Source organism: Hemicordylus capensis, chromosome 1 (assembly GCF_027244095.1).
Source record: "Hemicordylus capensis ecotype Gifberg chromosome 1, rHemCap1.1.pri, whole genome shotgun sequence".
In the NCBI taxonomy this organism is placed as follows: Eukaryota; Metazoa; Chordata; class Lepidosauria; order Squamata; family Cordylidae; genus Hemicordylus; species Hemicordylus capensis.
Genome location: NC_069657.1, coordinates 389,400,724 through 389,424,452, shown reverse-complemented (window position 1 = coordinate 389,424,452; position 23,729 = coordinate 389,400,724). Strand labels below are relative to the sequence as shown.

The 23,729-nt window shown below is 42.9% G+C and overlaps 2 protein-coding genes and 1 long non-coding RNA gene across 14 annotated transcripts in view; 1 reads left to right on the top strand and 2 right to left on the bottom strand.

Annotated features, from left to right (window-relative positions):
* SLC30A6 (solute carrier family 30 member 6) overlaps positions 1 to 4,507 on the bottom strand; it is a 29,293-nt gene extending 24,786 nt beyond the window's left edge. For 2 of the 5 annotated variants that reach the window (XM_053302737.1, XM_053302769.1), the window contains exon 1: positions 409 to 428. Coding sequence is in view for 1 of the 5 variants with exons in the window: in XM_053302744.1 (XP_053158719.1) it covers positions 4,397 to 4,399 (3 nt within the window). In the remaining 4 variants the exon portion in view is untranslated. Of the gene's footprint in view, positions 1 to 408; positions 429 to 4,396 lie in introns of those variants that run through there. The other 3 variants (XM_053302744.1, XM_053302782.1, XM_053302752.1) reach the window with 3 other exon arrangements.
* A 110-nt stretch (positions 4,508 to 4,617) lies between these two features.
* The window catches only part of LOC128347710 (uncharacterized), a 28,259-nt gene continuing 9,147 nt past the window's right edge, over positions 4,618 to 23,729 (top strand). For both annotated transcript variants that reach the window (XR_008317670.1, XR_008317669.1), the window contains exons 1-2: positions 4,618 to 5,214; positions 20,596 to 20,672. This is a non-coding gene — a long non-coding RNA (uncharacterized LOC128347710). The remainder of the gene's footprint in view (positions 5,215 to 20,595; positions 20,673 to 23,729) is intronic.
* SPAST (spastin) overlaps positions 11,538 to 23,729 on the bottom strand; it is a 58,115-nt gene continuing 45,923 nt past the window's right edge. For all 7 annotated transcript variants that reach the window (XM_053302633.1, XM_053302616.1, XM_053302626.1 and 4 more), the window contains 5 exons: positions 20,855 to 20,897; positions 19,614 to 19,693; positions 18,658 to 18,728; positions 17,069 to 17,109; positions 11,538 to 15,820 (listed from right to left, as the gene is read on the bottom strand). In XM_053302633.1, the coding sequence (XP_053158608.1) occupies positions 15,698 to 15,820; positions 17,069 to 17,109; positions 18,658 to 18,728; positions 19,614 to 19,693; positions 20,855 to 20,897 (358 nt within the window). In that variant the 3' untranslated portion in view covers positions 11,538 to 15,697. The remainder of the gene's footprint in view (positions 15,821 to 17,068; positions 17,110 to 18,657; positions 18,729 to 19,613; positions 19,694 to 20,854; positions 20,898 to 23,729) is intronic.

Here is a 23,729-nt window from a genome sequence, read left to right as displayed (position 1 = left end):
TACCCAGGGCCCAAACTGTTTAGGGCTTTATAGGTTATAGCCAGCACCTTGGATTTTGCCCAGAAACATATCGGCAGCCAGTGTAGCTCCTTCAATACAGGAGTATTACAGGAGTAATACAGGAGTAATATGGTCTCTCCGAGATGACCCAGAGACCAGCCTGGCTGCCACATTCTGGACCAGCTGTAGTTTCCGGACTACGTACAAGGGCAGCCCCACATAGAGCGCATTACAGTAATCCAGTCTGGAGATTACCAGCAAATGTACCACTGTTTTGAGGTCATTCACCTCAAGAAACGGACTCAGCTGGCGTATCAGCCAAAGCTGATAGAAGGCACTTCTGGCCACCGCCTCAACCTGGGACACTAGGGAGAGGCTCAGATCCAGAAGCACTCCTAGACTACGTACGTGTTCCTTCTGGGGAAGTGTGACCCCCATCTAGAACAGGCAGATCAAAATCATCTCTCGAGTTCCGACCCCGGACAGTGAGTACCTCCGTCGTAGCCAGATTCAGTCTCAGTTTGTTATCCCTCATCCAGCCCATCACCGACTCCAGGCAAGCATTTAGGGAGGTTATGCCCTCTCCTGATGAGGCTGACATGGAGAAATAGATTTGGGTGTCATCAGCATACTGGTAGCACCCTGCACCAAATCCCCTGATGATCTCTCCCAGTGGTTTCATGTAGATGTTAAACTACATTGGAGGCACACACCCTGAGGCACACCATACAAGAGTTCAGATTTTGAAGAACAGCAGTCTCCAAGGGACACCATCTGGAACCTGCCCGAGAGGTAGGAGTGGAACCACTGCAAAGCAGTGCCTCCAACAATCAACCCCCTCAGACGCTCCAGAAGGATACTATGGCCGACAGTATCGAAAGCCGCTGAGAGGTCCAGAAGAACCAACAGAGTCACACTTCCTCTGTCAATTGCCAATTGGAGATCATTTATCAGGCTGACCAAGGCAGTCTCCACCCCATAGCCAGCCCGAAAGCCAGTTTGAAATGGGTCTAGATCAGGGATTCTCAACATTGGGTCCCCAGATGTTATTGGACTTCAACTCCCATAATCCCCAGCCCCAGTGGCCTTTGGTTGGGGATTATGGGAGTCGAAGTCCAATAACATCTGGGGACCCAACGTTGAGAATCCCTGGTCTAGATAATCAGTTTCATCCAAGACTGCCTGGAGCTGGGAGGCCACCACCCTCTCAATTACCTTGCCCAGTAATGGAAGATTGGAGACAGGCCTGCAGTTGTTCAATTCCGAGGGATCCGGGGTAGGCTCCTTCAGAAGCGCTCTAATAATTGCCTGCTTAAGACAAGGAGGCATCCTACCTTCCCTCAGAGACGCATTTATAATCTCTACCAGGCCTTCTACAACAACCCCCCTGCCAGATAATATAAGCCACGTCGGACAAGGGTCAAGAGAACAGGTGGTGGGCTGCACCATTCCAATCATCTTGTCCACATCCTCAGGAGTCACAAACTGGAACCAATCCAACCTAATCACACAAGAGGAGTTGCTGGACACCTCCACATCAGACACTGAAGTAATTGTGGAGACAGAGTCTAAGTCAGCCCAAATACGAGAGATTTTTTCCACAAAGAATTCATTAAACACAACACAGCAGGTAATCGATGGTTCCAAATTATGAATCAAGGGAGTAGGGGTACTCACTAGTCCTCTAACAACCCTGAAGAACTCCTCCGGACGTGAACTTGTGGATGCAATACGGGCAGAAAAGAATCGCTTCCTTGCCACACGTATGGCCTGAGCATAGGTCTTCAAATGAACTCTATGTTGCAATGTCGGATTCAAGCCGAGTCTTTCTCCACTTGCGCTCCAGCCGTCTACCTCGCCGCTTCAGCCCCCGTAGTTCTTCCGTATACCAAGGGGCCAATTTTGAAGCAGGTCAGAGAGAACGCTTAGGAGCAATCATGTCTACTGCCCCAGTGAGTTTGCTGTTCCAATTCTCCAGCAGGGCATCAACAGGATCACCAGCACAGCCAACACTAAATCCCTCCAAGGCTTCTTGAAATCCTATTGGATCCAATAACCTTCTCGGGCGGATCATCCTAATAGGTCCCTCACCCCTGTGAAGGTGGGAAGTGATTGTGAGTCTGACCTTAACCAGATGGTGGTCCGTTCATGACAATGGGGAAATCACAGGATTCCCTACCCACGGAACACCACCCTGATCAGAGTGAAAGAGCATGTGACCAGCAATGTGCATCGGCCCCGAGACCACTTGGGATAGGCCCATAGTCGTCATGGCCGCTATGAACTCCTGAGCCGCACCGGACAAATTGGTCCCAAAGTGAACGTTGAAGTCCCCGAGCACCACATGCCTGGGGGACTCCAACACCAAGTCCAATACCAAGTCCGTCAGCTCTGTTAGGGACTCTGTTGAGCAGCATGGCGATCGGTACACCAACAGAAGTCCCAGTCTATCCCTGGTCCCCAGTCTTAAGTACACACATTCTATATGGTCCAACACTCTAACAGGGATCCTGGTAAGGGAAAGGTTATTCTTATAGACCATAGCCACTCCACCTCCCCACCCATGGTCCCTCACTCGCTCCTCAACAGAGTAACCTGGAGGAAGAAGCCGGCACCACACTGGGCCCCCAGCCTCCCCCAGCCAGGTCTCTGCAATACATACCAGGTTGGCACCTTCTTCCAGAATCAAATCATGGATGGTTTCTGATTTGTTCTGAACCGACCTGGCATTACTGAGGAGCAAGTTGAAGTTCCAAGGATGATCGGCACTGCTCCCCAAGGTCAAAGAGCTGACAGGACAGTCGGAAGGAGAAACAACTAATAGATTTCCAAGTCCTCTCCCCCTGTAACGGCCCGCTGACCTGCCAACGTTCCTTCTTCTGTTCCCCACCACGACCAGAATGGCCGCCCCACAGTCAATGGACACGCCCCCTGTCTCCCCATCTCCAGCTAAGCCCAGACACATTCTAAGATTGTCTCACCCAGAAAAATTAAAACAGAAGCAGAAGCTCCACTATTAAATGCCCCCCTACACCAATACCTAGGCCAAGAGACCTGGCCCTCGCCCTCACTGTCCTCTGAAGTGGCTCCCCTAAAGGGGCGACCCCATTTGGTGTCGACCCTTCGGTGGCGGACCCGCCGCCACTGGCAAAAGCCTATATAGCCTTGAGCAGGCTTCAGATCACCACATTCTATTCTCAAAGATTTCTCTTCCTACCTAATTGTTCTTCAGTGTTTTCACAGAGCCTCTTCTTTCTCTTTTCATTTCTCTGTCAGAGTCCTCATGAATCTGATCTTGGCCCTTTGCTATATCTCTACAAGCTGTCCCTGGATGATCTCATCAAACTCTACTGCTTTCAGTACCACTTACACCGATGACATCCAGCTGTACCTTTCAGCCCCAAAATGTTCTCCCACCATCCAGCCCTGCATCTCCAACAGCCTGTTTGACATTTCAGCTTGGATGCTTCATTGTAATTTCAAGCTCCCAACCAATCTCAGTGTAATCCCAATGCCCCAAACCAAACTCCTGATCTTTCCTCTTCTCCTCCCACTGCTTACTCGTCCAGAGACAATGTCACCACCCACCTTGCTGAACAGGTGTGGAAGGAGAAGCATGCACAACTGCCAACCACTGCCCAGTAAACTTGCTAAGGCACAGAGGGGACTACTAGGCGGCAGTGAGCAGTGGCAGATGCTTCCCCTTCAGCACTACTGCCCACTGCTACAACGGCAACACCATGTTAGATTTCTAGGATGCCCCACACTCCTGACGTACAGCGGGATGCCGGGGAATCAGGGAAATCTAAAATGGGACCAGTGCTCTAGAGCTAGGGAGCAGCACTGGAGTGAACTTGCCCAGCAAGTTCCCAGGTACCATCAAGGGCAGGGGCCCTGTACAGGTCTTTGCCCCAGATCCCATCACAACCTGGCACTGGCCCTGCCTGCACAGGGATAGCTTCAGGCACTGGTTCAAAAGCTGGCAACCCTACTCCTCACTCTAAGACCAGCATCCCTAGCCACCCAACACCACACTGCATCTGTAGAAAAGGCTCATACTGTAAAAGACTCCCCCCTTAAATTGCACTCATCTTGGAGCCGTCAAGGATACAGAAGTTGCCCATAACAAGTGGTGTCAGCCTTAGCTATTGCACAAGTGAAGGGAAACCAGCCCCTCAGAACCGGGAAGCTAAGCAGGGTTTCTGAGGAGGCGACCCTAGTTACATCTTATCTCCTCCTGCTGCACCCCACCACCAGGCACACGGTAAACTGCAGCAGCTGCATGCATGATCGCGCGCACACACAGGCCACCCCACAACCTCGACCTGTCTGAGACTTTAACTTCACAAGCACAACCACCGCCGCCCCCCTTGGGGTGAAAAAGAAGGCAACTCACCATGTTGAGGAACAAGCGGCTCCCCAAGGGGCCGGAAAAGGCGGGCTCCTCTTGTCACCATGGGGACTCGCGGGGACTCGCGCAAACTGGTGCGTGATTGGCCAGAGTCGGGGCAGAGCCGGAACTGACGGCACGCTTCCACCCAAGCCCCGCCTACCCAAGACGCGGCGCCCTGTGCGTTGTGACAGGCTAAGAGAGCCCTGTGCGCATGCGCCAATTCTGAACGTGTAACGGAGACTGAGAGGATGCAGACACGTCTCTGGAAGGGGTCTGATGATGCAGCTGCAAAATCTCAGAGTGGCCCGAAGGGGCTGGCTGACATTCCTCAGTGCTGAAGGGGCTGCCTTGGCCCGGAGACACTCTTCCAGTACTGAGCCGGAGCTTTGGAAACCGTTGCCAGGTCGTCCAGCCCTCTCTGGCTGTCTCTAGCACCATCCCACCTACTCTTGCATAACTTTTTAAACTTCAAATGCTGAGACAACCCGACAGGTCGTTTGCCTCTCTCCCTGCTCCCCTATATATATGTTCCCGAAATCTAACATGTGGGACACAGCTTGCCCGCCTAGAAATGCATTATGCCCCTTTTGTGCCGCACTTGGCTTATAGACTATGCATGATTACCCGCAAAGATAAACTCCACCGAGTGCAATTGGACTTTCTTCCAAGAAGTGCGTTGTGCTGCAGCCTAGCTAACGGAGGTGTTAAGCTTTGTAATGGAGATTTGCAAAGGTGAACGTTACCGTGGAAGCCAGAATCCAAACCGAAATGAGGAAATGTACTGAGAGGCGCAATGCTAAAGATCCTGGTGAAAGATACAGGTGTGTTACTGTTGAGGCACTAAGCTGCTTGCCCACCCTCCTCTAAGCCGCCTAGTAATGTGGGTATTGGACAGTACAGAAATGCAAACATAAATAAAGGGGCTTCCAGTCTAAAAGGGTGTTATTAGGAGTGGAGGTGGAAGGGGCGCTTAACCTTTCCCTTACCCAGGGCTGCAGAGAGATAAGATCCTCTGTGGTGCAGATTTTGGGTGCTCCTGCACCACACAAGTGCTCTCAGATAGAAGTAATAAATTGGAGGGGGGCCTTTGCCTTGCAGGGTCCTGTGGCAATTTGGCACCTGCTGCACCCTTAATTTCTTGCTGGCAGATGTGCGTCATTTTATTAAGCAGCCATTTTTTGCTTTGTCTTTTAATATGAGAACTGTACCTGCTAGCCCTGCTACACATCAAGCTGTAGTTCCAGAACTAGTTCTTTTATTTGAGTTTTATCCATGAGAGTTGTAACTCTAGTTAGGTATTTAAGAATGTGTTTCTTTATGTTTAGCTAGGTGTTGTTTTTTAAAACTTTCTTCTATCATCTGTTTTTCTTTAAGCATTATGTATTAGCATTTATGTTTTTTGTGTGTGTTTGTGTGGTAGACCTGTGGTTACAATAATAAAACATACACCTGAGTCCCTTCCCTACTATTTCTTAGCAAAAAGAATTAACACATGCCAGCAGCTTTTCCTCCCAGCATTTTAATTACTTGTTCCCTTGGAGGAAAAAAACACTTGAGAAAGTTAAACAGCACCTCATCTCTGCCCTGCTGTTTCTCTTGACCAGAGATCCATATTGGGACCAGTGCTCTTTCACTTGTTCATAAGTGATCTAGAAGTTGGGGTAAGCAGCAAAGTGTATTGTAAAACTGGAAAAGGTGCAAAAATGGACAACCAAGATGGTGCACCTTCCTTATGAGGCAAGGCTACAGTATCTGGAGCGTTTTAATTTGGAAAAGAGGCAACTAGAGGTGTATAGAGTTATGCATTGAGTGTAGAGAGAAATTTTTCTTCATCTCTCACCACTAGAACCAGGGTTCATCCCATGAAATAGAAGGTCAGGAAGTTTAGGACTGACAAGAGGAAGTACGTAACAGTGCATAATACACCATAATTCGGCCTAATATGCATAGTAATTTGGCTGACACCCCAGCTGCGTCCGTTTCTTGAGATAACCGACCTCAGGATAGTGGTGCATATGCTGGTAACCTCCAGACTGGATGTGGGGCTGCCTTTGTATGTAAGTCCAGAAACTATAGCTGATTCAGAATGTGGCAGCCAGGCTGGTCTCCGAGAGTCCGGGTCATCTCTGAGAGACCATATTACTCCTGTATTGAAAGAGCTACACTGGCTACCGATAAGTTTCCAGGCAAAATACAAGGTACTAGTTATAAACTATAAAGCCCTAAATAGCTTGGGCCCTGGGTATTTAAGAGAACGTCTTTGTCATGAACCCCACCACCTATTAAAATAATCAGGAGAGGTCCATCTGCAGTTGCCACCGGCTCGTCTGGTGTCTACTTTAGGACAGGTCTTCTCCGTTGCTGCTCTGCTGCTTTGGAACACACTCCCTGCTGAAATAAGAGCCTCCCCATCTCTGACAATTAAAAAAAAATCTTTAAGGACACATTTGTTGAGCCAGGCTTTTAATTAAAAACTGTTTTAATAGTTTAGTTTTAACATTGTTTTAAGGTTTTAAATTGTTGCAATGTTTTATTTTTGCTGTCATTTTTTTAACCAATGTTTTGATTTCTTTGTTGTCATTTATCTGTTTCAACTGTTTTAACTTTTCTGTTTTTGTTGTAAACCGCCCAGAGACTTAAGTTTTGGGCAGTATAAAAATATGTTTAGATAAATAGATAATGTTTGGAATTCGTTGCCTTGGGATGTGGTGCTGGCCACCAACTTGGACGGCTTTAAAAGGGGTTTAGGCATATTAATGGAGGACAGGACTATCAATGGCTACTAGTCTGGTGGCTGTGTGCCACCTTCAGCTTCAGAGGCATGATACCTCTCAATGCCAGTTACAGGGGAGCAACAGCAAGAGAGAGGGCATGCCCTCACCTCTTGCCTGTGAGCTCCCCAGAGGCAGCTGGTGGACCACTGTGTGAAACAGGATGCTGTACTAGATAGGTCTTGAGCCTGATCCAGAAAGGCTGTTCTTATGTGCTTAACAATGTAGCAACAAGATGACCGGCCCTTGCCTCACAGAGTTGAACAACTAAAATTCGATACAACAGAAGAGAATAGAGGCAAAGGGTTAAGTAGTTGAGGAACAACGAATTGCGTCAAATGCTCTATGGAAATAGGATTTAAAGTGAAGGAAGTCAGTGGTAGCCTAAAAGGAAGAACCACTGAGTCCTTTAAGGAAGCAGCAGGCCTTCAAAATACAGCTCTACTGGAAAGATTAAGGGGAGCAAGGCACATAGCACTTCATGGCTGGTTGTGCTGAATCCAGGAGTAGACATGAAGCTGATGTAGGGATTTATTTAAAGAGTGGCATCAATGTAATCAAGTTGATTACATTATTGATGCAAGGAGGTGGAAGAGCTCAGTTATAACAGCCAAGATGTGGCCGGGTGCCAATTGTGGAACAGATCACGAACTGCTCCAAGTCAAGCTAAAGCAGAAAGACTGAGCTATCCAGCTTCCACAATATGAGCTTGAGAATGTACCCACCATTTTCAAAGAGAACATCAGGAACCACTTTGAAGTTCTGAACCTCATTGATAGGGAACCAGAGGAACTGTGGTATGAAATCAAAGAAGTTGTTAAGGACAAATGTGAAAAGTGACAGCTAAAGACCAAGAAACAGAAGAAAGCAAAATGGATGTCAGAACAGATGGTGGAAATTGCCAAGAAGAGGAGAGAAGCCAAAGTCAAGAAAGATAAAGACTTCAGAAAGGAACTTAATGGGGAATTTCAGAAAGCTGTTAGAAGAGACAAGGAGCAGTACTACAATGACATCTGTAAAGACCTTGAGGATGGAAATAGACACAGAAAAACAAGGTGTTTTTCAAAGATTTCTGAACTCAGGAGGAGGTTCCAACCTTGAACTGATACGTTAAGGGATGCCAAAAGGACAGATAGTAAATGATTCAGAGCAGATCAAGCAGAGATGGAAGGTGTATACTGAAAATCTGTACAGCAGGGACATCAACATGCAAGATACTCTAGAATAGGGATTCTCAATGTTGGGTCCCCAGATGTTATTGGACTTCAACTCCCATAATTCCCAAAGGCCACGGGCTGGGGATTATGGGCGAGTCCAATAGCATTGGGGGACCCAACGCTGAGAATCCCTGCTCTAGAAGATATCCCCTACTTGCAAGAACCTCTAGTACAGAAAGATGAAGTTAGATCAGCACTGCGGTCATTACCAAGTCGGTAGGCTACAGGAATTGAAGAAATAGCTACAGAAATATGGCAGGCAACAGAAGAAGAATCAGTCAAGGCTCTAAGCAAACTATGCCAGCAAATTTGGAGAATGACAGTGGCCAAAGGACTGGAAGAGGTCAGTCTACATGCCCATACCAAAGAAAGGAGACTTAACAGACTACACAAACCATCACACAATATCCTTAATTTCACATGCTAGCAAAATAATGCTTAGCATCATCCAACACAAATTAGAGCCCTACGTGGAAAGGGAAATACCAGATGTACAAGCTGGTTTCAGAAAAGGCCAAGGAACAAGAGACATCATTGCTGATGTACGCTGGATAATTGAGAAAGTCAAAGAATACCAGAAAGAAGTCAATATGTGCTTTACTGACTACAGAAAAGCCTTCAATTGTGTCAACCGTGCCAAGTTGTGGAATATCCGTAGGAAAATGGATATCCCAGAACATCTCATTGTTCTCATGAGAAACCTATACACAGGACAGGAAGCCACAGTCCAGACAGAACGTGGTGAAATAGACTGGTTCCAGATCAGCAAAGGAGTAAGACAAGGCTGTATACTTTCTCCTTATTCATTCAACTTATATGCTGAACATATGCTGAGAGAAGCTGGATGGAAGATGAGTGTGGTTTTAAAGTTGGAGGAAGAAACACCAATAACCTGTGCTACGTTCATGACACCACTCTGATAGCTGAGAATGCAGATGATCTGCAAGCTTTAGTAATGAAAGTCAAGGAGCACAGTGAAAAAACGTTACTATGCCTAAATGTAAAGACGACTAAACTAATGACAGCAACCAGCCTTAGAATTGATAATGAAGACATTGAAGTGGTAGATAGCTTCTGCCTTTTAGGACGAACCATCAACAGTAAAGGATCCAGCAGTCAAGAAATACGCTGCAGACTAGCACTTGGTAGGGATGCAATGAAGTCCTTGGAAAGGATATTTAGATGCCATGATATGACTATACTTACAAAGATTAGAATCATTCAGACAATAGTTTTCCCATGACACTCTATGGATGCAAAAGCTGGACTATATGACTATACTTACAAAGATTAGAATCATTCAGACAATAGTTTTCCCATGACACTCTATGGATGTGAAAGCTGGACTTTGAAGAAGCAAGAAAGAAAAAGTATTGACGCTTTTGAACTTTGGTGCTGGAGAAGACTTTTGAGAATACCATGGACAGCCAGGAAAACAAATAAATGGATCATAGAACAAAGCAATCCGAAATTTTCACTTGAGGCACAGATGACCCGGCTCAAATTATCATACTTCGGACACATTATGTAAAGATCCAGCTCCCTTGAGAAGTCCATAATGCTTGGGGGAACTGAAGAAAGGAGAAGAGGACGACCACCAGCAGCAAGGTGGAAGGACTCAATTACGGCAGCAATGAATGTGCCACTGAGAGACCTTTAAGGCCAAGGAAGACAGATCATCCTGGAGAGAATCTATGTGGTCAACACAGACTTGATGGCACTTAATCAAATCAATGGGACAAGTGAAGGGTTTTGGGTGCAAAGTGGTAGATAGGGGAAGTGGGCAGAGGTGTGACAAGAGAAGGCCACACAGGGCAAATTTACTGTAGTCATGGTGGGAGGTAGTTCTAGTGTGATCCAGTTTTTGCAGATGGGAAGTAGAAGGAAGACTGCTTTTTCAAATTGTTACAGAGAAAAGCAATGTGATTTGGCAGTAGATTTGAATATTGGGATCCAAGAGGGGAGAGTCAAAATTAAAGCCAAACCTTCATGCTAGATCAATACAAAGGATGGATTAGTGATGGCCCACTTCAAGATTTTACTTTGCAGGTAGGTAACCCAAAATGTGAGTTCAAATGATGTATTGAATGCAAAATTCTTTAAAAGGGTTTAATAATAGAAGATGACCACAACATATGAAATATTTCTCTTTCTTGGGTTTACATCATTTGTTATGATCTATAATTCCTAGGCTTAAATATCTTTCTAATTTCATGATTTGGTGCTCACCATAAATAAGAACTTGATAACAGCCCAGCTGAATCAGGCCCAAGATCTATCTAGTCCAGCATCCTGTTTTACACAGTGGCCCACAGGCAAGGGTAGCCTTCTTGAAAGCCCACGGGCAAGAGGTGAGGGCATGCCTTCTCTCTTGCTCCCTTGCAACTGGTATTCTGAGGCATCGTGCCTGAATAAAGGTGCACACCTTTCAACCTGCTGATAGAGATAGCACACAATAGCTATAAGCCCAGGCCCAGTGAGCTCATGCTAAATGTGAAGTCAAGAATCCTTTTCAGACCTCAGAGAAGATCAGAGAACCTTCAGAAGTAGGTGGGATATGGAAGGAGGACTCAGAAGTGGCCTGTGGGAAGAAGGTGGAAAGCTATATTATGTGAGTGGGTTTCCACTTATACAACTTTGGATACAACCTTCTGAGTATGAGATGACAATGAAACATCCAAGCAACAATGTCACAGGCGGAATTGAGCGACTGGATATAAGAGCTGACAACATTCTGGAATACAGGAAAAAAAGATAGGTGGTACTGAATGAAAGCCACCAGGGATGGCTTTTTCTTAATGTCCAAGCTGATATGGCTGAATACTGAGGACTCATTTTTAAGAGAACTTGATTCTATGTTAAATCACATGTCTATTATGTTTTTCCCCTTGTTTTGAAAAAAAATAATTATTGTAACCTGCTCCCAAGTTGTAGGACTAGGAATGAAGTTCTTTGGCCAAGAACTTCTGGTAGGTAAGAACCATTATGGAAAAAATTGCCTGCGAAATCTTTTGGCTAGGCTGAGAACACTTAAGAGGAGTTATTTAAGTACCAAAGTTGGAGTTAAACTCTGATCTCATTTATCTCATCCAGTCAAAGCTTGCCTTATTTCCAATATTGTTTGAACAAGGTACTCTGTAAAAGTAGTCACTCAAATTATTTTTCACTTTTTTATTTAGAATCTAACAAAACTGAGGTAATAAAAAAGCTTGTTTCAACACATTTTAGTTAGAACTTACATTGGTTACGATTTTCAGTCTTGTCTCAGAGAAACAAAATGGAAGTCTTCTAGAAAAAGCTGATCTTACATTACATGAGAAATATGAAAAGCAAAGTTATAGGCAACAGATTTGAAAAGCATTAATTTGGACCTAGTAAAATCAAAACTGAAATGAAGACATGTTGCACAATTTCATCAAGGAAAATTAACTTTTTCAGTATTATTCTGTGTGACTGTTTTTCATGCTTTTACACATTTTCCAAATAAAATTTTATATCTTGATAAAAGACATTGTAATTCAGCAAGAAAGACAAGTTAAACAACAAACATTTTGACAATTCTCTCAGACCTTTCCTATGTCCATACGTTTCTGTTGCTGAAAATCTGGCTACTATGAAGAAACTTTAGTTTTGGCAGTACTTTTTGTTTTACATTCAAACCAGTTATTCATATATCAAGGTCCTTCTTAGAGGACACTACTTTAGAATAATCCTCTCAGATGAGGCGACAGCTGCTAAATAGCATTTTCAGGAAGTACTTCAGTGTAATTATACGCATGAGCGTTTTCCTCTGTCTTTGCTACAGATTGATAGCTAAACACATTTCTTAGAAAAAGGCATTTCACAGTTTTCTGTAGTGTCCTTTTAATAGCCTAGGTCTCCAGTACTGTAATGAACAAGTCTCTCAAATAGTCTCACACTGACATGGCAACAGGTACACCAGACTAATGACAAAACAAACCCGCCATGGCCAGAAGGAAGAATTATAGCCAGGTTCCCACTAATGACAGAATGTCTACATATCCAGTAGGAACATTATAAGTGTCTCTTCAGGGAAATGTAGGAAGATTGGGGGCAACAGAATAATTCATATTTTGCAAGTACCAAAAACCTAGCCATATGTATCTAGTAACTACTTCTACTAGAGAGACTTGAAACAAGGAAAAAATGATGAAATTTAATTACCGAGTTATGGCTTGTCAACATTATAGCAATTTCCACATTTACCTTAAAACAAAGTTGTGACTATAAAAGCCAACAGAATTAGCCAGCCATTAAACAATTCCACATGGTTGTGTATCCTCTGCCTTGAGTTTTGTAAAGTGTTCGAGTCAAGAATTTGACAAAAACTAGTATTAAAAATGCTTAAGGGGGGTAGCATCCACAGGCCTCATCTTTAATTAAAGAGAATATACATAAAATGCAAACTAAATCCATTTGAACTCCTGTGGAACAACCTGAAATATATAAAATAAAAGTGACTGCAGATCACAAACACCACAAAGGTACAAGGAGGATACATCGTTAAATTCTATTCAAGTAAGTAGCCAGTGCTGAAGTCTTCTCAACACATGCTCCAAAGTTTTTTCATATAGTTGAACAATTCTAATCAAGTATTTTTACTTAGATTCTCAGTACTGCTGGTTCTGACACCATGAAAAGTTTATTTCCTGTATTTTGTGGATATTGCCTACAGAAGGCAATTTCTTAGGCAAAAATTATTTTGCCTTTTCCAAAGTCAAGTTGTTTGCTCTAGAATATGTCGGGCAGTTTACCCTGGCTGCAAGCCAACATCCAGTTAGCTGTGCTCAGTCCTATGGAGGTTAGTGAGCTTAAGGCAAATGGTTGCAGCCTTTGTTCACAGCTAATCACTGCCTGGGATAACCACATAGTTCAGGTTTTGAAAATATGAACTTGAGCTTTTCATATAGCACTTTCGCTAGTTTCCCTTACTGGAGGTCCCCTCACAACACACCCAAAGATTAATCTACATCAGAAAGGTAGGTGAATGTATTTAAAAGTTTACTTCAGTTGCTCAGTGTCATAGGTAAATCTAATTCAGGAATGCAGGACAGGGTAATACTGCAGGTTTGGACAATTAAAATCTTTCCAAGGGTTAGCCCATAATATTAACTTGGTTGTCCTACCTACATTTTAAAACAAGACCGGGTAACTAGCATCACTTCACAGCTATGTCTGCTTTCGTCACATTGATATTTCCTTACAGCAAAACTGATAGTTTTTCTATTTAAGGAAGAAGTTAATTTGTGCCAAAATGAAGGGGATACTTCACAGTTCATTTAATTGGAAAGGGGAATGGTTCTTACTCTATTTCTTCTTTCAGACAATACAACAAACATTTTATTCCATGGACGGGAGTTCTTAAATTGGCTAGTTATGTATCAAAAGGAGATCAATGATCCAGAGCTAATACACATGAGAAATTTTAGCCAAACTGCACAACAGTGCCAGACACATTACACTTTCAGTGCAAAGTATCAGAATGAATCAGTTATGGAGAGGAGCTTGAAAGACATCCAATGTGAGTAGCAAGCATTTTTAAGCTTCCCCAAAAGATGGATCATAATTCACATGCCCAAAAGCTTCAAACATCTACCACGTCTAATCAAGCTATTTAACAGCCACTGTGATACAATATTAATATTAAATTTTAATCTAGTTGCAAGATGAAACAATTTTGTTAGTCTTTAGGAATCATGATTTAGTGATTTTAGGACTCAGAACTATTTTCATGTGTGCCTCCAGAATGGCTTTAAACTTATGGCATGGTCTCTACTGTCATTACTGGTATCTAGTAATGGATACGGGTCTCTGTAGAAGTGCTAAAAATTCATCAGTTTGAAATCAGTACTTTTATATTTCAGCAGTAGAGAGCAATATATACTCAGGAGATTTAATATCTCATTTCCAACCAAAGTCAAATTCAACTTTTTGGAATTAAAAAGCATGATTATTATTTTATTTTATTTTTTAAAAACAAAAACCCTGTTTTTTTACTTTTATTTTCTTAATAGAAGGTTCAACAATTTTTCTCCTTTTCTACCTTCCTCAGAATCCCCAAGTGAGAAAAAAATTGAACAGTCTTCTTTCTTAGATGTTATTTTAATCCTAGTAATTGAATAAGTTTTTTGAACACAATCATAAAGGGGTAATCAAATCATAAAGGGGTAATCAAATCATAAAGGGGTAATCAAATCATAAAGGGGTAATCAAATCATAAAGGGGCAATCAAAGGGGCAAATATGCCTGTCCCTTTAATATTAAAAGGCCATGGTTTTACAAATAATTCATATCATAAAAAGTAACTTACAGAAACAATGTAGTTACTATACTTCTTAAAAAGTCAGCTGTCTCTCCCAAACTATAGTGACAAATTGAAGCACAAGAAAGATATAAAAAGCTAATGTAATTAAACAAGTAACCAGTGTCATGATCACTTGCATAGATTTAAAAAACAAACAAACCCCAGAGTGTAAAGTTCCCGGCTTTCAGTCATTATACATATGAAACTAACACCAAGGAGCAACACTGCACTTCATTTGACAGTTAATACCATTTACTCTTATTTCTTGGTCTCCAGGTCTACAATGTAAGGACAACTGACAAGTATCCTACAATGGAACTTTTACAAATGCATCCGAGAAATACTGCAAGAAATGACTGACAAAAGTGGCTACTTCAAGCCATTTGGTGTTTGCCATTTTCACTGGTCATTGCTGTGCTGCTGTCAAAAGATTTCTTCCTAAACTGTCCTATTGACTGTAGAACAAAGAGCAACAGACCAGCTTCTTTGTACTTTGAACTTGTCAAACTAATGCTATTCCCAATGCTGTTCTTCCAGATGCACAGGATTATTTCTATTTGGCACCTTACTGATATAGATCAAGAAAATGAAAATTGGACACTTAACGATTAGTGATTAATAGGAAGCAAGTAAAAATAAATGTCTAATCAATTTTAAAAAATCAAAAAAACTTTCAACAGATTATGCCGTTTGAATATTTCAGTCAGCAAAAAAATATACAAATTACATTTCCTACCCTCACTCAGTTGCTAGAGTTCTTTCCCCCCATGTCTTATTGTGCTGTTATAGTGCCCTGTGTGTAAATCCAGATAACATCTATGAGATCTTGATCAACACTTTGTATTCTTTTTTCTTAATTCCGTCTCCTGTTTTAGTGCAGATATTTAGAGATCTGAAAAGTTCTGTAAACTCTGGCTGCATTCCAGCAGCAGTTTGTATCAACTGTCTCTTGCTGGCAACTTTCTCCCCTCACTTTTTTCAAAGCTGAATGTCAAACAGTAGTGTCTCCATAGTCTCTGTTCCAGCGAATATAAGCCTCCAGGGTCTGAGGGCTGAGACTACGCTTTATTTTCTTCAAGGACTCAGTGAAATCTGATAACTTGATGTTCCTCATCTAGAAGCAGAGAAAGTATTTCACATTAAATGTCTACATGCTGTTCCTGGTCTACACTGTTACCAACTAATTAAAATTTAAGGTTGGTGTTCATTTCTCTATGAAACCTGCCCACAAAAGGCACCCAACTAGGATAAGAACAAGCAGCACAAGGTGAGAAAAGGGACCACCCACCAAAAAAACCCCATTATTTCTTTCCATGTTTTTAGCTTTTAATACCACTAGGTGGTGCTAATACATGACAATGAAGCCAAGCAAGTATTTCTGGGTGCTCACAATTTTTTCTTATGACTAACATCTGACTAGCCTAAACAAATGAATACATTTTTATCTTGCATTCTTATGGTCATACACGTTTGAAACTGCATTTGAGTATTTAGTGAAAATTACAAATATCCAGTCCTAGCCAGAAGTCAATTCCTTAAACAAATACTTTGGGCAGAAGATTTCAAACTTCTGAACTCACTCTTGAATATTTTGGCTCCAGAACCAAAGAGTGATCACATTCTGATGCAACCAACGATGGGTTATCATCATAAGAATGTGCTGTGGCAAACCTGGCCCGTGCCCTCCCTCCTCCCTTTCTTGGTGAAGCTTCCAGTTGCCATGGCTGGTACATACATACCGCAGTTTCCCCCACATTCAGAACCACCATATTGCTCGTTACAGGGCACCAAATGGAAGCTGCCAATATCTTCCAGATGTACAATGAAGTGGAGCCAGGAGCACACAAGCCAGAGATTTGTCACAGCATGTTCTTATAACCAATCACAACTGTGTCTGAATATGGCCAGTGACTATATGGCTATACATCATAGGCTGTTCTTATTATGACATTTTGCATTGCATGGGAAAGGGTTTGGTGACTGTTTTTAGCACTCTCATCATCCTAAATGCTAAAATTTATAAAGGCATATGATGCATTGAGGGGTAATCTATTGGCATGAAATATTTTCAGGCTGCTTGACCACATTATTAAATACATTAGACAACTCACTTTGTGATATGAATTGTGAGAACAGCAAGTATGAAAAGCTAGGCAAGTTTGTTTTGCTTTCAGGAATATCCTGAAAACTACAGTGAATCGCATGTTTATATGATCCAAGCAAGGAATACAAAACACAAGGCTCCTCTCTCTTTCTCACCCTCACGAGACAACCTGAAAAAAAGATTGTGCTCTCTTCACAGTATTTATGAAGTAGGACAAAAAGCAATGCAAGTGGTTTGTTTGGAGAGTGAAGTCCATACCTCACTGGCAGACATGTTCTTTACTTGCTCTGGCTTTAGTTCTGAAAATGATAAAGAGTTCATCAATAAATTCATTCCAAATCACATCAGACATGTCATCAGTAGCTGAATCTTCACTGTCCTAAGTGTACTAGAAAACAGTCAATATAAGGCAATACTAACAGCAGTTCACTTCCAATTTTTTTCAAAAATATAATGGCATTACAACGATATCTTGTAAATATAACTAGGCGAGTACTAAATAAGATAGAGATAAATGGAATTTGGACATTTAAACATAGTTAACATCTACTATTTTCTTAGCACCTCAACACTAGAAACAACTTTAACTTTGTGGAGAAGAGCCAGGTGTTTAGGAACAACTTATCTGCATTGAGATATATGTGTACACATTATATACATGTGTACACATGTCTGTACACATCATCACTAAAAGCGGCACATATGCTCACGGACTATGTTTCTGCACACACAAGCCAATTTTTCCTTCTACCTGCACTCCATGAATGCTGCTCCCCTGGCCTCTAGGGGGAGCTTTTGAGGGAGTATTAAAGAGCTCTGGTACATGCAGTAAACCCTTATACATCTCTTCCGTAAGTGTATACTTCGTTTAAACTACCTTTTCACTGTTCCCTGTTCCTTATCCTGAAGAAAACACAAGCTGCTAGGGGGAAAACCAACTGGATCCTAAACATTACACTTTTCCAAGATTTTTTAGGTTTCAGAGAAAAATTGTGTACTTTAATGTTCACTTCCAATATTTTAAAGACTCATTGATCCAATAATGGTATTCTCTCACCTGCAGCCCTTTTCACTTTGGGACAGGAAGCTATCTTCCCATTCCTTTTACTAAGTTAAGTACTTTGCAATCTCAAAGGGGCTCACGGTCTTAAACACACACATGCATGACACTAGCAACAACCCCTGGGAGAGAAGGTATGCTGGGATGAACAGAGGCAATTGCTTTCTTCCTGCTAAATGTAAGAAAGCCATGACTTTAAAAAATGCCTCTTTGCCTAGGTAGCAGGGTTAGAACAGATTATGTTGCTTCGTTTGGATGATCTAGCAGCCAGTAACAGGTAAAATCCCAATAAGTAACAATTCAGCCTCATAGACTGGTTTTTTATACTATCTATATTATGTAATCTCATTTACAGTAAAGTGCACAATATGAATGGTTATCTGCAACAGTATCAGTCCAAATTTCTTTTTTAAAGGCTTTGAAAATAGGATACTTTGCTCCAAAAACACAGAACAGAAGACAATTCAGAATCTCATAAATCTATTAAAATAGCTCTCCTTTAAAGGCATTACCAAACTAAGGCATTACTAGGATACAAAGAACTTTTCGTTAAGTTATTTTGCACCTAAGGATGCTTTGTACATCAACCCTGTATACCATGCACTGAGGAGAGTTTCAAAAGCAGTTTGTGAGGGCACAAAGGTGGGTGTTTACATGCTCAAGCTCTTAGGCACACCTGGAGGAGCTTTTTGAATCCTGGTCCATATGGTGGGGAGGTAGTAGGGGTCAACAAGTTGTCTAACCACTTTAAAATTGCATTTTTCCCTCAAGAGCTAATCATGCTTACCTCGAATAGGGCCCAGTGCTGCATCTTTTGCTAATGCCGTTAAGTCACTCCCTGAGTATCCCTCAGTCATTCTGTGTAGAGGAAGTGTAAACATTTAATTTCAGCAAGTGTGTATATGCTTGTGTGTATAAAATGTACAATTGCCTTACAAAAAAACTATGGAACCACAATATTTTTTACTGTTTTCAATTCAACTGTATTTTACTTTGAGCTTGTGGAAGGGTGACCTATAAATGTTTTAAATGTTAACAGATACCAGTTAATACATTTGAAAATGAGTTACACAAAATACTTTAATATTCATTTGACCAATTAAAGATTAGCCTAAGTATAAAGGAGCAAAAAGAAACAAGGAAGCACCCTCTGAGTCTAGAATCTGCCACCATACAGGGCTAAGGGTCACTGGGCAGTTGCACCCTATGTCCCTCAGGAAGAAGATTGTAGCAAGGGAATGATTAGCCTGGGCCCAAGAGAAGCCTGCTTCTTATTTATTTATTCGGTTTCTATACTGCCCTTCCAAAAATGGCTCAGGGTGGTATACTCCGAGAAATAATAAATAAGATGGATCCGTGTCCCAAAAGGGCTCACAATCTAAAAAGAAACATAAGAGTCTTCCCTGCCTCCCAGGAAAACACACTCTGCTCCAACTTCCAGCACCCTCTGGAGTTTACCATCAGCCAGAGGACTAAGAACTGCTAAGCTGTGTCTATAGGTGGGACAAAACAGAATAACACTGCATGTGTTTTGGACCATTTAGTCAAAAGTGGATATAAATCCTTAAAATGAAGTGGGGGTGGGGGTGGGGGTGGGGGTGGGGGCGAGCCAGGAAATAAAGCACTTGTGCAAAACATCTTCAAAGGAAATATTTTTTAGTGTCCCTGCTAATGAACATTGGTTCCAGATACCACTAGACACAAACTGCAAGTGTTAACAATAAACCCCACAAAGTTGCTTACCTAGCTAGCTGTGCCAACTCTTTTTGGGTTAACGGATTTCCTTGCTTGCTCAAAAGATTTTTTAGTAAAAGCAGTCGTGTCTATAAGGAAACATGCAATATTTGCTAAGTACATAAAGAAGAAATCTTACATGGAAATCTTGAAATTAAACCATTTGAAACATGCCAATGTGTGTTTGAAAGTTTATGTAGAATTATTTTGCCTTGTGATGTTTACCCATTAGTTGCACCCCAAAAATGCCCTTCTGCATACTCATGGAAATGTTTGGCACCATGCACAGAGAATTGTGCAAGTCAACTGAAACTTAGTCCAAAAGGGTTCTTTTACTTGCAAAAAGTCTTGTATAAGCAGAAGCCTGAAAACTGCTACAGAAACACACCATGTGGATTCCTGTGCAAGCTGTAGCACAAGTACTTGCATTTATTTCCCGTTCTTGGTTCTTTGGATCATCCCCGCTGACGGAGATTTTATCCACACACATTCTAGAACAAGTTAACAATGAGATTGTGTACACCTGTCATTCCAGAGCTTTTTTTGATAACTCAGTTGAATGTGTATACAGACGTGAACGAAGAACCAACAGCTTTATACATATTCATTTCACCAAATCTATAAGATAGTTATAAGCTATCTCCTTCTAACTGCTTTCAAGCAGCAAACATACAAATGGCAAAAAAGTAATAGCAAATAAAGTAAATTTAAGTTCAGAATTGCTACATGATCTATAGTGTCTGCTTCCTCTAATATAAATTTACTTTTCAGTACACAAATGGTGTGCATTTATTTTATTTACTTAGCTTGACTGAAGAGAAGAACTTTTGAATTTGGGGCAGAAAGTGTAATAACGGGTAAAGGAGGGAAAATAATGTTGGTAAGCGCTACACTGAAGGAAGGGAACTGAAAATTGGAGGAGGGACAGAGAATTGTACAGTACTGGAGTGACATCTAACCACATACTTCTGGTTTCTCAAACTTTATTTAGATGCTGTCAGAATATGATCAAGCTCTTTCTTCCACAAACATGAAGTCTTAAATGAAAGCTAAGATTTTCAGAAAAGTGTATGTGTAAGCACATTATGAAGTAGAAACCTGTATTCTATGTTGTTCTTTGTACTTTATGTAATGCACATTGGAAATCCAAGTTTTGGGCACCTATGTGAATGTTTTACTGTCCAATAATTTGCACCAAAGAACTAGCAGAAAAGTATACTCAAGTTAAAATGCATTCACGAGCCATATACCTCTTCATTTGGTAAAGATACATACACCCGTTTGGTGAATCGTCTGAAAAACACAAATATATCAAGGGTACAAGCTGTAGTTAGGAGAACAGAACGTTTTGCAAAAGCCATATCTCATTCTAAGAGCAAATCTCATTTCCTTCTGGGTAAAAAAAAATTGCTATATTTTCCTTCACACAAATTCCACATGAAAATTATGGGTTGGATCCCGATAACCTCTGGATTCCGCTCACAGAAAATTGCTGCCTTGCCCTCTCATCCTACAGTAGCCCCCTGAATCCCCCCAAAAGCCAACCCCAACAGCTAAGGACCCATGGGAACAGTATGGGAGTGGCACGGGGGCTCCTGGCAGAGAGGGAAGTCAAGAGAAAAACAGGTTGCTCACCTGTAACTATTGATCTGGAATTGATCCATTGCAGTCATAAGAGTGGGTTCCATGCCTGCGCAGGGCCATTCAGGCAGTATTGACTAGCTCTTCAAAGAGCTTAGCCCTGCCCCTGCACGTGCTGCACTTTGTCAATTCCTGAAGGACTGACATTTCAATGCAATCATAGTTTCAAACAGGAAACAGTCAATAAGGTAAAGAGCCTGAAATACTCGTTAACAAATGTTTTGTCATTTTGCATACTGCAGCATATGTATGCATACCGCATACCAGGAGGGAAGGTCTTATGACTTCAACGGATTATTTCCAAATCAATAGTTACAGGTGAGCAACCTGTTTATCTGGATCGTGATCTATTGCACTCATAAGAGTGGGTGACTAACAATCTGTCAGTCTGCTATGGTAAGACCCTTTTCAGCACACCCCTCCCAAAATTGGCCTGAGCTGCAGAGTGAAGGTCCAATGTGTAGTGCTTAACAAAGGTGTGCTCAGAGGACCAGGTTGCTGCTGTGCAGATGTCTCTGAGCTTAATGCCAGCCATAAGGGCAGCAGAAGTAGTGTAAGCCCCGTTAGAGTGAGTCCGTATGGTCTTTGGGTGAAAGGTTGCCAAATTTCTAGACAGAGACTATCCCACTGGGATAGTCTCTGTCTAGAAATTTGGCAACCTTTCACCTTGTCCTTGTAGCTGACAAAAAGGCGTTTTGTCTTCCTATAAGGCTTGGTCAACTGCAAGTAGAAGAGGAGTGCACGCCTTACGTTCAAGGAATGCACTGAACACTCGAACACTGTCGTGGGATTCCTGAAGAAAGTAGCTAAGACGATGTCAATATGAAAGTCAGAAACTATTTTACGTCTGAATTCTGGGTCCAGGCAAAACACTACCCTGTCCTCACAGAACTTAGTATAGGGGACATCAATATGAAGTGCATTCAGTTCACTCACCTGCTGAGCCGAAGTTATGGCCAACAGAAAGAATGTCTTCAGTGTTACAAGCTTAGGAAAAGCCGTAGCCATGGACTCAAAAAGGAGACTCCATTAAAGCGGGCCAGACTCCATTGTTCAGTAGGCCCTTGGATAGGCAGATAAAGGTTGTTCAGACCTTTCAAGAATCTCTTTTACTCCAGATGCGAGAAAATTGTCTTTCCATCACATCCAGGATGACAATCAGAAATAGCAGCCAGATGGACCTTGATGGAAACATTGGCCAATTTCTGGCCAAAGGCTTTTTGCTGAAGCATTGATAAGGCTTGCAGAAGTGTGCTTGTCAGACTGCCTGTAGGAGTATGCCTCCTGCAATGTTTATTTATTTAAAATATTAAATAAATATTTAATATTTAGAAGAATAACCTTGTGAGGGAGCCATGTACTGTAAGTCTTAGCAGTAAACTCAGACTTTTTGATGGACTCCAATGTGGAGTTAGTGGTCTTGCAGAAGAGGCCCTTCCCATCGAAAGGAAGGTTTTCCACTTGCTCCTTCATATCTGGTTGATGAGCAGTGGATCTCAGCAAAGTGTGACGTCTCAGAGAAATAGCAGCCGCAAGAGCGCAGGACTGTTTCCACCAGATGTTTGGAGTTGCTCAGTTGCTGTCTGGTGAGAAGAGTCACTTTTGTGTGGACGTCATTAAATCTAGCCAGAATTCTTCCAGGGACATGTCAGCCTGTTCGGTGAAGACGTGGGGGTATAGGGATGTGCACGGTCCGGAGCAGTCCGGACCGGCACCGAAGGGGGGCCTTTCTTTTAGGGCGGGGAGGGCTTGCTTACCCCTCCCGCCTCTTTGCCCCCTCCAGCGCCCGTATATTAACGAGTACTTGGGGCGCTGGAAACAAGCCGCCCCCGCCCCCCCCCGCGAGTCGATTAGGGCTAAAGCTACTGCTGCCCCCGTCGCCCGCCCGCCCGCCCTCCCTCCCAGCTGCCCTCCCTCCCTCCCAGCTGCCCGGCCCGAGTCCTCACCAGATGCTGATTTAAAAATAGAGAGGAGCTCACGAACAGAGCTCCTCTCTGGGCAAAATCCCAGACGCTACTGAGGCTTTGCGCGGCGCGCGTGCGCCGCAAAGGACATCTGGGAATTCTGGCGGAGGCCCTGGTCTAGACCGGGCCTCTGCCGGAACTCCCAGATGTCCTTTGCGGTGCGTGCGTGCCGCGCAAAGCCTCAGTAGCATCTGGGATTTTGCCGAGAGAGGAGCTCTGTTCGTGAGCTCCTCTCTATTTTTAAATCAGCATCTGGTGAGGACTCGGGCTGGGCAGCTGGGAGGGCGGGCGGGCGGCGGGGGCAGCAGTAGCTTTAGCCCTAATCCGCTCGCGGGGGGGGGCGGTGGCGGGGGCGGCTGGTTTCCAGCGCCCCAATTACTCGTTAATATACGGGCGCTGGAGGGGGCAAAGAGGCGGGAGGGGTAAGTAAGTCCTCCCCGCCCTTAAAGAAAGACCCACCACCCGGACCTGGACCGGCCACGTCCGAACCGGTCTGGAGAGTTCAGAGGCCTTTAGAATG